At 40.4% G+C, this 13,711-nt stretch overlaps 1 protein-coding gene across 1 annotated transcript in view; it reads right to left on the bottom strand.

Moving 5' to 3' along the window:
- Positions 1-13,711, bottom strand: part of MGA (MGA, MAX dimerization protein) — a 104,950-nt gene that overhangs the window by 86,457 nt on the left and 4,782 nt on the right. The window contains exon 2 of the mRNA XM_011989336.1: positions 7,576-8,706. Within this exon, the coding sequence (XP_011844726.1) occupies positions 7,576-8,639 (1,064 nt within the window). The 5' untranslated portion in view covers positions 8,640-8,706. The remainder of the gene's footprint in view (positions 1-7,575; positions 8,707-13,711) is intronic.

The following is a 13,711-nucleotide window of genomic DNA, read 5'->3' on the forward strand; positions in this document are numbered from 1 at the left end:
AAAAAAAAAAAGAATGAAAAAACCACCCACAGAATGAGACAAAAGATTTGCAAATATTTTATCTAATGGATTAATATCCAAAATATATAAAGAACTCCTGCATCTCAACAACAAAATAACGACTCAATTTTTAAACAGGCAAAGCTCTTGAATAAACATTTCTCCTTATACAAACGGTAAATAAGCATGTGAAAAGATGCCTAAATAACACTGTCAATCATTAGGGAAATGCAAATTAAAAACCATAACGAGCTATCCCTCCATACCCATTAAAATGGCTATTATTAAAAATAGTAAGTGCTGGCCAGGATAAGGAGAAATTAGAACACTTGTGCACTGTTGATGGGAATGTAGAGTGGTTCAGCCACTTTGGAAAACAGTATTGTGGTTCCTCAAAAACTTAAAAATAGAATTACCATATGATCCAGCAATTCTACTTCTGGGTATACACCCAAAAGAATTCACTGGCCAGGTGCAGTGGCTCACCCATGTAATCCAGCACTTGAGAGGCTGAGGTGGGTGGATCGCCTAAGGTCAGGGGAGTTCAAAACCAGCCTGGCCAACATGGCGAAACCCTGCCTCTAATAAAAATAGAAAAATTAGCTGGGTGTGGCAGCACACGCCTATAATCCCAGCTATTCTGGAGGCTGGGGTGGGAGGATCACTTGGACACAGGAGGATCACCTGGATGCGGGAGGCAAGAGGTTGCTGTGAGCCAAGATCACACCTCTGCAATCCTGCCTGGGGGCGACAGAATGAGACTCAATCTCCAAAAAAAAAAAAAAAATGAATTCGTAATTCCATTATTCACAGTAGCAAAAAGGTAGAAGCTATCCAAGTGTCCATCAACAGATAAATGGGATAAGGCCAAAGAGATCGGGCAAGAGGCCTTCAAGTGCAATGGAAAGCCACTGAAGAATTTTAAGAGGGGACATAATCCCCTGTAAGTCATATTTTTCAAAGATCCTTCTGTCTACCAAACAGAGCATGGGATTGTGGGGGGAAAAGCAGCTGGGAAACCAGGCAGATGTTATGCAGCAGGGATGGTATTTTGGACTACAATAACAACAGCAAAGATGATACAAAAATCAGCAGGTTCATGTACTATGGGTAGGGATATAAATGGTTATAACCTTTTAGAATATAATTTAACAATTAATTAAAATTTAAAATCTTGATCTAGACAATTCCATTCCGAAGAATTAATCGCTATATTTGCAAAAGTGTATAAAAACTGTGTGTAAGAAATTTTACTGAAGCATTATTTGTAGTGGCTAAAAAAACTAAAACAATTTCAAGAGCCATCAACAGAGAACTGATTAAAAACATCTTATGGATACTAACGCAGCCCCTTAAAAATGCTTGTCATAGAATGTATAATGTTGGGGAAAAAAGCAGGATTCTAGACTGTGGGAACAGCATTTTTGTAAAACTGTTCATATTTGTCTAGTATTGACATTTGTGAATTAATTACTGTTTTAAATATATCAAACCAGGCCAGGCGCAGTGGCTCACGCCTGTAATCCCGGCACTTGCGGAGGCCAAGGCAGGCGGATCATGAGACCAGCCTGGCCAACATAGTGAAACCCCTATATAAAATTACCCAGGCGTGGTGGCGTGTGCCTGAAATCCAGCTACTCGGGACGCTGAGGCAGGAGAATCACTCGAACCCAGGAGGTGGAGGTTGCAATGAGCTGAGATTGTACCACTGCACTCCAGCTGGCACAACAGTGTGAAACTTTGTCTCAAAAAAATCAAACCAGAGTGATTCTCTCTATAACAATGTCATTCTCACTCACTTGCATTCTGATGAGCTTTCTTGGGAGAAAAATATATATGCCAGAAACTTGAGGTGCACCCATGGTAGTGTGCAATCAACTAATCAAATGGAAAAACATCGGAAAACTATGTCACACATGGAAAAGCTGTGCTTAGGTTGGAATTATGTAAAACCTAAGATCCATAATGCAGGAATTTGTTTCATTTGGTACTTAGAAAAGTACCTGAAACTAAAAGGTATTCAGTTACAAATAAAAGATAACAAAAATCATAAAGGAGTATAATTTTCCCCCAAATGTTTGAAGGTCTTGTAAAAGAGGCCTGGTGGCGCATGCCTGTAGTCCCAGCTACTGGGGAGGCCGAGGCAGGAGGATCGCTAGGGCCCAGGAGGTCAAGGCTACAGCAAGCCATGAACCTGCCACTGCAATCCAGCCTGAGAAACAAACAGAGCAGGATCTTGACTCAAAAAAAAAAAGACAGGGAAAAAAAAAAAAAGCAGCAGTAGCCTCTAGAGATAGTGAAATCAGAATAGCTAAAAACAAAACAGACAATACCACATGTGCTGACAAAGACGTAGAAGTAACAGGAACTCTCATAATACATTTTCGGTGGAAGTGTAAATTGGTATCATCCTTTTGGAAAATTCTGGCAGTGTCTACTAAAAGTATGCCTACTGTATGACCCAGCAATTCTCCTCCTAGACATATAACAAAAAGACACTAGCGCATGTCCACCAAAGACACGTATAAGAAAGTTAATATTAGTTTTATTCATAATAGTCAAAAACTAGAAACAATCCAAATACACATCAATAGGAGAATAACTTAACAGGTTTACGTAATCAGGCAAAAATAATGCAGAGTTTTCTGATTTGAATGACTACGATAGTTAATGCAAAAAAAAAGGGCAGGATTTAAAAGCAAAAAGAAAAATTCAGTTGGAATTATCTATAATAATGAACATTTTGATCTAGAGGTCTGGAACTAAGAAGAGAGACAAATAAGCTAGAGATATCAGTAGCTTTAAAAATAATCACTATTGGCAGGGCACCGTGGCTCACACCTGTAATCCCAGCACTCTGGGAGGCCGAGGCAGGCAGATCAAGAGGTCAAGAGATCGAGACCATCCTGTCCAACATGGTGAAAGCCCATCTTCACTAAAAATACAAAAAAACAGTTGGGCGTGGTGGCGCACGCCTGTAGTTCCAACTACTCAGGAGGCTGAGGCAGGAGAATCACTTGAACCCAGGAGGCAGAGATTGCAGTGAGCCCACATCATGCCACTACATTTCAGCCCAGGTGACAGAGCGAGACTCCACTGGGCATGGTGGCGGGCACCTGTAATCCCAGCTACCCCAGAGGCTGAGGCAGGAAAACTGCTTCAACCTGGGAGGCAGAAGTTGAAGTGAGCCAAGATCGCGCCACTGCATTCCAGCTGAGGCAAGAGAGCCAGACTCTGTCTCAAAAACTAAAAATAAAAAGTAATAATTGGTGGGATGTAGTGGTTCCTGTAATCCAGCACTTGGGAGGCTGAGTTGGGTGGGTCACCTGAGGTCAGCCTGTCCAACATGGCAAAACCCCACCTCTACTAAAAATACAAAAATTAGCCGGGTGTGGTGGCACATGCCTGTAATCCCAGCTAGTCGGGAGACTGAGGCAAAGAATTGCTTGAACCCAGGAGGCAGAGGTTGCAGTGAGTCGAGACTGCACCACTGCACTCCAGCCTGGGTAACAGAGCAAGACTCTGTCTCAAAACAAAATAATAAACAATATTAGATGGGAGAAGAGGTCAAAGTCATAGATAAGACTACAAGATGGCCATGGACGGTGGCTCATGCCTATAATTCCAACACTTTGGGAGGTGGAGGCGGGTGGATCACCTGAGGTCAGGAGTTCAAGACCAGCCTGGCCAACATGGTGAACCCCCATCTCTACTAAAAATACAAAAATTAGCCAGGCGTAGCGGCACATGCCTGTCATCCCAGCTACTTCAGAGGCTGAGGCAGGAGAGTCACTTGAAGTCAGGAAGCAGAGGTTGCAATGAACCGAGATCGTGCCACTGCACTCCAGCCTGGGAAACAAGAGCAAAACTCCATCTCAAAAAAAAAAAAAAAAGAAAAGATAAGAAAAAGAAAAAGACTACAACAGCTGGGCATGGTAGCTCATGCCTGTAATCTCAGCACTTTGGGAGGCTGAGGCAGGAGGATCACTTGAGGCCAGGAGTTCGAGACCAGCCTGGTCAACATGGTGAAACTGTCTCTACTAAAACTACAAAAATTAGCCAGGCATGGTGGCATGCACCTGCAATTCCAGTTAATCCAGAGGCTGAGGCACTTGAACCCAGAATCCCTTGAACCCAGGAGGCAGAGGTTGCAGCGAGTCAAGATCATACCACTGCACGCCAGCTTGGGCAACAGGGCAAGACTCTGTCCCCCTTCCAAAAAAAAGAAAGAAAGAAAGAGAGAGAGAGAGAGAGAGAGAGGGAGGGAGAGAAAGGAAGGAAAGAAAGAAAGAAAAGGAAGACAGGAAGAAAAGAAGGAAGGAAGGAAGAAAGGGGACTACAGGAGCATAATACTAGGAAATAACCTTCATTTAATAAATATCTGAATATATTATAAGGAGTCAGTAAGAATAACTGAAAGAAGGGGAAAAAATCAAGAGTTAGGAGAACCACGTGAATTGTATGGTAAAAGCCAAGGAAGAAAAAATAGAGTTTCAAGTAGGAGAAAATGGTCAAGCAACAGCAAATGTAGCAAATAAAGCCTAAAGATCAGTGCATTTACCAATAGCATTAGCTAAAACAAAGCAGAATGACAAAGCAATCATATATCAGTAACTGAACAGAAAATGGGAAAATAGTGTGGGGGGGGTGTGTGTGTGCACGTGCACACGCACGTGTATATAATTTTTTAGACCCTTAAATCAGAGGTTGGCAATTATTTCCTGTAAAGGAACAGATAGTAAATATTTTAGGCTTTACAAGCATCTATGGTCTCTGTCACATATTCTTGTATACACACTAAAATAAGCTATAGGCCAGATTTGCCCAACTCTCGCCTAAAAATAATTTCTGCTCCCATATCAAGCATTTAGAGAAAAAGTTTACACAGAGCTAAATACCATTTTCACACATAAAGATAATGTTATTTCTTGGAGCATGATTCGAGTTGCTTTTCTCCCTTCAGTGACAGCGATACTACATGTTAATAAATCTGAACCACTCTCTTGATTCATTAAAAACAAAAGCTCAACCATATGTAATCCCAACAGCTGCTTTCTGTAACAAAAAAAATAAGCCTGGCCGGGTATGGCGGCTCATGCCTGTAATCCCAGCACTGTGAAAGGCCAAGGCTGGCAGATCACTTCAGCTCACAAGTTTGAGGCCAGCCTGGGCAACATGGCAAAACCTTGTCTCTACTAAAAATACAAAAAATCAGTCAGGCATAGTGATGCATGCCTGTAGTTCCAGCTACTCAGGAGGCTGAGGTAGGAGAATCACCCAAGTTCAGGAAGTCAGGGCTGCAGTGAGCCGTGATTGCACTACTGCACCCTATTCTAAGTGACAGAGCCATACACTGCCTCAAAAAACAAACCAACATACATCTGACCCTTTAACCTAAAGAACTTCTTCAGGCCCTATCCTCCAAAGCAATTTTAATAAATTCTGCATCATCTAACGGTATACTCAACTATTTCTGGATAACAAGGGTAAAAATACAATTTGTGGTCAACTGTTTAAATCCATTTTAATTATGTTAATCAAGATGATTAAGCTGTGGCTGAAGAATCAAGTTTAAAGACGGCATCCACCAGTTGCAATTACAAACAATACCACAGCAAAAAGTATAACCCGAAAGAACCTTTCCCCTTTGACAAAAAAACTGTATGCATTGCTTGAGTAGCACTTACTCCTGCTGCAACAATCTTTAGAAAAAGCAAAGCAATAACCAGCTCATAGACAAGGCAAGGGGAACTCATGAGCATGGTGATTCCAAATTCAAAAAATAGTAGCTGTTAGTGGCCTACAATTTTAGCAAGAAAAGGAAAGTAAAGGGAATTCGTGTGCAGGGATTTCTTTACTTTTTGCTGAACTTGGGTTTAAAAATCAAAATAATGGCTGGGCGCAGTGGCTCACACCTGTAATCCCAGCACTCTGGGAGGCCAAGGTGGGCAGATCACGAGGTCAGGAGATCAAGACCATCCTGGCTTAACACAGTGAAACCCCATCTCTACTAAAAATACAAAAAATTAGCCGGGCGTGGTGGTAGGCGCCTGCAGTCCCAGCTACTCGGGAGGCTAAGGCAGGAGAATGACGTGAACCTGGGAGGCGGAGCTTGCACTGAGCCCAGATCATGCCACTGCACTCCAGCCTGAGCGACAGAGCCAGACTCTGTCTCAAAAAATAAAAAAATAAAAATAAAAATAAGGCAAGTTCAGGCCGGGCATAGTGGCTCACATCTGTAATTCCAACACTTTGAGAGGCCGAGGCGGGTGGATCACCTGAGGTCAGGAGTTTGAGACCAGCCTGGCCAACATGGTGAAACTCCATCTCTACTAAAAAAAAAAATTCAAAAAATTTAGCCAGGCATGGTGGCACACACCTGCAATCCCAGCTACTTGGGAGGTTGAGACAGGAGAATCGCTTGAACCTGGGAGCCAGAGGTTACAGTGAGCCGAGAAGGCGCCACTGCACTCCAGCCTGAGCAACAGAGCGAGATTTCATCTCAAAAACAATAAACAAAGAAAAATAAGGCAAGTTCAAACAAAAAGAAACAACAGTATCATTCACAATAGTCAAATTCAAGTTTTGCTTTTTGGAACTTTGTGAAATCCTCCCCCCCATCCCATCTCAAATATTTTAGATTTGTGGTTGGTTGAACACACAGCTGCAGCCTCCATGGAAGACTGATTGTATAGACAACTCATGATTACAGGCAACTTTCTGTATCTGAGGAGGACTGGTTCCAGGACCCTCCCCAGATACCAAAATCTGAGGATACTCAAGTACCTTAGTTGGCCAGTTTTATCTGTGGATGCAGAACCAGAAGATGTGGCGGGCCTACTATAATTGAAGAAGGGAAGAAAACCCCATATCATAATGGAAACAAAACTTATCTACACAAGGCACAAAATGCATTTACAGTCCTTATTTGTACCTAATACTTGTGAATTTACTGCCTGAGGGATATCCTAATCCATAAATTGCCCAAAGAAGCAGCTGAAAATTATTACTAGTTAAAATAGCATGTTTACTGTTTCTTTAAAATTTACCTGGCATAACTGAAGCCTTGTACCCTTTGACCAACATCTTTCAGTCTTTCTCTACCCCCTGGCATCCACCATTCTACTTTCTACTTTTATGAATATTTTGCAGTATTTGTCTTTTTTGTTTTGCTTATTTCACTTAACACAGTATTCTCTAGGCACATCTATGTTATCACAATTGGTATGATTTTCTTTTTTTCTTGAGACGGAGTCTCAAATGTAGTAAGGTGTTGGTATCCTCAGGTGGTCCTGGAACCAATCCCCCAAGGATATCAAGGAACATTCTAAATACATATGAATAATTCAGATAAGTTATCCAATTTGCCTACAATTCTAGATCCTGAACCCAACTGATTCTCATTACAGAAAAATTATCTGTCATTTCACAGAATATAAAAGCAGTTGTAGTACATTTTATAGTGACTTACTTTATCAACATGTGTAGCATTCCACAGAACCAAGATGTTAAATCCAACACCTGGCCCATCTCAATCTTCCTTTTATTTCTAAGAACAGAAAAACTACTACTTACCATTCAGAAATCTCTTGCTTCAATTGAGGAACTTCACTAAGTGCTGAATCAGTATCCATGAAACCAAGAAAGTCTCGTTTTATATTAAGGGAGGTCTTCTCCAAACCCTTGCCTGATGTTTCATGACCCCTTGACAAAGGATCCAAATCACCTGGTTGTATCTCTGACCCCTGACCTTCTGTAAGACGGACCCGATGACCAGAAGAACTGGAAATAATATTCCCTTCTTGGTCAGAGTTGTTCTTTTGTTTTCCATCTCTTTGGGGCTTACTATTCAGCCCATCATCCCGAAAGCCTTTGGCAAATGGATTGTAATCTATTTTCAGCTGAGTAATCTGAATGTTCTGATAAGCTGTGACTGCAAAGAATTCAGTCTGTGGGAACGTAAAAGTGTGGACACCAGGGCCATTTAATTGTATCACCTCCACAGCCTTTTCTGCAGGCACCAAATGAAGCCTTGGCAGGTAACGATGCATAGAGTGCAAGATGATATGCCCTTCTTGGTCCAGTGTATTGTTGGTAAGTTTGAGTTTATAGAAAGATACTGGTTGATGCATCCAATAATGACCTGTGGAAGGAGATTCTGGATGAATAAAAACCCTCCCCAAAACATGAGGTTCAGCCTTCCCACTGGGTTCCCACCAACGACCATTCCACTTATAACGATGGTTATCCACAGGAGATATATCCATGACAAGAATATACTTCAAATTTGAATCTAAACCTGTTATCCAATAACGACAATAAGGAAACATGCGTCTTCCTTGCTTGGTCAGAATCATTTCTGTGCTTCGATGATAGAACTCATTCCACATACTATTGTTATCGAGGGTAACAGTGATTCCACCCACAGTACAATCAGCTGGAAGGCAAATCTTCCCTTTAGATTTTACTGGTGATGACACACTACTAGCCAAAGCACAGGCATCCTGATTAGTAACCAAAATTCCTTGATCAGTTTTGCCATTTCCTGGCTGCTTTAAGATGACAAAGAAGGTAGGTGCTGCTCCTGCCACTGTTCCACCATCTTGATTAGCCAATATAATCTGCTGTTTCTCCTCCATGATTTCAGTAGGAAACTCAGTAGTAAGACAACTGTAATCACCACATAGTCACAATGGCCTTCCCATCCTAAGAAACAAGCAAAAAAACCAAAAACAAAAAACACCCTTTAATCAAGTGAGTATTTATTTCTTGAACAAAAATACAAGAATGATGTCATCCCCAAAATATTCCTAAATTCTTGTAAGACTTTGCTTCTAAGCTTTTCTTTCAATCACAGTAAGAATATTTATTCTGGAATATCTAATCATTTTTTAACGTTCATTTTAATCTAATTAGTTAAGTCGCTCATATCCTAATCCTCTAACAATTCACTATAAATACTATAATCTCACACAAAGAAACAAAAGTATATATTCATTATTTAAAAAAATAAAAGTATACAAAATTAAAAAGTTAAATTTGAAGGTTATGCATTTTTAAAGCATCCTAACACTTTATGAATTAATTTGCCAGAAGATTCCTTTATATAGCAAGTTCCCCTGTGATGAGTAAATTAAATAAGTAAATTTCCATTTTCATTCCAAAGAGCTAATTGTACAGAATTAGTTCTTCACATGGTTCAGAAGACATGATTCCATAAGTAAAAAGCTATCTTAACTTCTTAGTACACACATTTAAAGAAGCCATGACAAATCACTGGAACTCAATGGACCTTACACTGAAAAAAATTCCAGATGAACCTAATATTTAATTTTTTTATTCCTAAATCCTGAAAAAAGTTTTTTTATGAGACACAAAACCTAAAAACAGTAAAGCAGGAAAAAAAAAAAAAGTTGATAAATTTAATATTATATAAGGACAGGTGCGGTGGCTCACACCTGCAATCCCAGCACTTTGAGAGGCCAAGGCCGGTGGATCATTTCAGGCCAGGAATTCGAGACCAGCCTGGCCAACACGGCAAAACCCCATCTCTATTAAAAACGAAAAAATTAGCCAGGTGTGGTGGTGCATGCCTGTAGTCCCAGCTACTCAGGAGGCTGAGGCACGAGAATCACTTGAACCCAGGAGGCAGAAGGTGCACTGAGCCAAGATCACGCCACTGCACTCCAGCGTGGGTGACAGGGAAAGACTGTCTCAAAGAAATAAAAATAAAATAAAATGTAATATTCTGTAAATTTTTTAATCTGGCAAAATCATTTAAGCAAAATCAAAAAGCAAACAACTAACCAGGAAAAGGTATGTGCAACTTATAAAGAACTCATTTCCCTAATATAAAAAGGAGACTAGACGTGGTGACTGCCACCTATAATCCCAGCACTTTGGGAGGCCAAGGCAGGAGGATCGCTTGAAGTCAGGAGTCCCAGACCAGTCTGTCCAACATAGTGAAAGCCTGTCTCTATTAAAAAATAATAGTGGCCGGGAGCAGTGGCTCACGCCTGTAATCCAAGCACTCTGGGAGACCAAGGAGGTCAGATCACTTGAGGTCAGGAGTTCAAGACAAGCCTGGCCAACATGGTGAAACCCCATCTCTACTAAACATAAAAAAATTAGCTGGACATGATGGTGTGCGCCTATAATCCCAGCTACTTAGGAGGCTAAGGCAAGAGAATCGCTTGAACCCAGGAGGTGGAGTTGCAGTGAGCCAAGATGGCACCACTGCACTTCAGCCTGGGTGACAGAGCAAGACTCTGACTCAAAAAAATAAAATAAAAATACATTAACAATAATAATAATTTTTATAGGCTTCCTACAAATCAACAAGACCAAATACCTAACAGAAAAATAAGTAAAGGATAATAAACGCAAATGGCTATGAATATGTATATAGTGAAGAGGAAAGGAAATTAAAATCATCTTGAGATTTTTTTTTTTTTTTTTTTTTTTTGAGATGGAGTCTTGCTCTGTCGCCCAGGCTGGAGTGCAGTGGCCGGATCTCAGTTCACTGCAAGCTCCGCCTCCCGGGTTCACGCCATTCTCCTGCCTCAGTCTCCCGAGTAGCTGGGACTACAGGCGCCAGCCACCTCGCCTGGCTACTTTTTTTGTAACTTTTTTAGTAGAGACGGGGTTTCACCGTGTTAGCCAGGATGGTCTTGATCTCCCGACCTCGTGATCCGCCCGTCTCGGCCTCCCAAAGTGCTGGGATTACAGGCTTGAGCCACCGCGCCCGGGCTTGAGATTGTTTTTTTACTTATCAGACTGGCAAAAATCAAAGCCTGGTAGTGTTGGAAAGGGTATAGGTCAACCAGCATTCTCCCCTAACTAGTTACTGGGAGTATAAAATAACAGAATCTCTATGAGAAAGGGCAACTTGAAAATATCGAAAGTACAAATCCATATATCATCCTACAACAAAGAAGTTTTTCCAGGACTTTAAGTTTTTTTAATTCACTGATAAAACCCACTATAGGACTTTATTTTAAATACACACACCTATGATAAATGATATCTATACAAGATTATCCCCCGCATTCCCATTTATGACAGCAAAAGACTAGACAGGAAGAGAGAAGTCCTTAAAGTGGTAAAACAAATGATGGCACATCCACAGAGTGGAATGATAACAGTCATAAAAGAGAATGTATAAGCTTAATGAATGCATGCAAAAAATATCTACAAGATATATTAAGCGCAAAATGTTCAGAAGAGTTGTAAATTATGCCACACGTCTTTTAAAAGTTTTTTTGTTTGTCTGTTTGTTTTTGAGATGGAGTCTCGCTCTATTGCCCAGGCTGGGGTACAGTGGCTCAATCTCAGCTCACTACAAGCTCCGCCTCTCGGGTTCATGCCATTCTCCTGCCTCAGCCTCCCCAGTAGCTGGGACTACAGGCAACCGCCACCACGCCCGGCTAATTTTTTTGTATTTTTAGTAGAGACGGGTTTTCACCATGTTAGCCAGGATGGTCTCAATCTCCTGACCTCATGATCCACCCGCCTTGGCCTCCCAAAGTGCTGGGATTACAGGCGTGAGCCACCGCGCCCGGCCTAAAAGTTTTTTATTGTACTTCTTAAACTTCAGACAGGGAGTACACGTGCAGGTTTGTTTATATAAGTGTACTGCATAATATAAGGTTTGGGCTTCTAATGATCCCATCATCCAAGCAGTGAACATAGTACCTGATAGGTAGTTTTTCAACCCTTGTAGAAGTTTTTTTCCTTAATAAAGTCAAAGAAATAGACAGTATTTCGGTCTTTAAAATAAATAAACCAAAGAATGAAAAAGAACAGGTACATATTTGCTTTACACAGACTATCTCTGGAAAGACAGAAAACAGTAGTATTGGTCATATCCAAGGAAAACTTGATGACTTGGAAAAGATAGCCTTTTACACTTTCTAAATTTTGTGCCTTGTGAACACACAATCTTTAAAAACTAAAAAACAGGCCAGGTGGGCAGGTGCAGTGGCTCACGCCTGTCATTCCAGCACTTTAGGAGGCCGAGGTGGGAGAAACGTTTGAGGTCAAGAGTCCAAGACCTGCCTGGTCAAAATAGCCACAGTCGGTCTCTACCAAAAAAAAAAAAGAAAAAAAATTAGCGGGTATGGTGGCTAGGAGGCTGAGACAGGAGGACACCTTCAGCAGCCCTGAAAGTTCAGGTTGCAGTGAGCCATAACTATATCACTACACTCCAGCCTAGGAGACAGAGTGAGACCCCATCTCTTTAAAAAAAAAACAAAGTTAAAATTAATTATTAAAGGTTATAAAAAAAAAGGTCATATATATTGTACGATTCCATTTATATGAGATGTCCAACACAGGCAAATCTAGAGAAACACAAAGTAGATTAGTGGTTTCAGGCGAAGGGGTAACTGGGACTAACTACTAAAGGGTGTGGGATTTCTTTGTGGTGTATACTTTAAAATGATGAATTATGTTATGTGAACTGTATCTCAATAAAAAGTTATAATAAAGAAATCTGATGCCGGCCGTGGTGGCTCATGCCTACAATCCCACAACTTTGGGAGGCTAAGGCAGGAGGATCACTTGAGCCCAGGAGTTTGAGACCAACCTGGAAAACACAGTGAGACTCCATCTCTACAATGGTGTGTACCTGTAGTCCCAGCTACTTGAGTGGCTGCGGTGAGAGGAACACTTGAGCCTGAGGGTGGGGAGGCTGAGGCTGCAATGAGCTGTGATGGGGCCACTGCACTCCAGTCTAGATAACAGAGTGAGACCCTGTATCAAAAAAAAAAAAAGAAATCTGACTGCTAAAATCAACTGAACTGATATACTAAATAAAAGCTACAGCTTCTAGTTTTTATACAAAAAGGAAGATGACACTTCCCCACCCCTGTGTAAGTGGGTCAGTAATCTTAATCAAATTCAGCCATTATTAGTCTTCATTATAATTAAAAAGTATTTTACCTTTCATCAGGGCTAATGATGATCAGTAAAAGCATCTAATCTGAATTTTACCTCTTCTTACAAGATTGGTCATACATCTCCAAAGCTTAAAATATCTGTTAGTCTACAGATAATAGATATTTTTAAAATCAAGACTTCAAAAGGTTTACTATTGTTTCCTATTATGACTAGAGATAAAAATAGAAATTCACTTCCTAACACTAAAGCACTAATATCAGGGAAGGTGAGGAACAACAACAAAAAATCTCTCCTCTGATGAGAAGTTTATTTTTAAAAGACAGATAAAATTTACAGTGATTGTTTTCAAAAGCTGCCTCAAGCTTTTACCTATGAAGTTCATTGGTTTTTTAAACCTAACACACTTAAGCAATACCTATCAGAGATTGACAAAACAAAACTAAACAAACTCAGAAGTCACAAATAAGGTAAAATATTAAAGCTTAAAGAACTGGCAAAAAAAAAAAAAACCTTTACAATGATGTATAATTCAAACAATGCAAACTCCTAGCTTGTATTTATTAACTCATAAACTTCAAAGTTTTGTTACAAATCACCAACTATTTTTGTGAGTCAAGTATGCAAAACATCCTTTGTGTGTATGTGCTCCATGTGAGCACAACATCCTTAGGTGTATTTAACATGACTAAGGCAGCAAAGAAGTATATGAAAAAAAATTTTGTTATCCCAAACCTATAAATTACATGAAAAGGTGCCGAATTTCTTAAACATTACCTTTCTTTTTTGTTGTTGTTGTTGTTTTTTTTTTTTT

The sequence above is a fragment of the Mandrillus leucophaeus genome, unplaced genomic scaffold, assembly GCF_000951045.1.
Source record: "Mandrillus leucophaeus isolate KB7577 unplaced genomic scaffold, Mleu.le_1.0 Scaffold35, whole genome shotgun sequence".
In the NCBI taxonomy this organism is placed as follows: Eukaryota; Metazoa; Chordata; class Mammalia; order Primates; family Cercopithecidae; genus Mandrillus; species Mandrillus leucophaeus.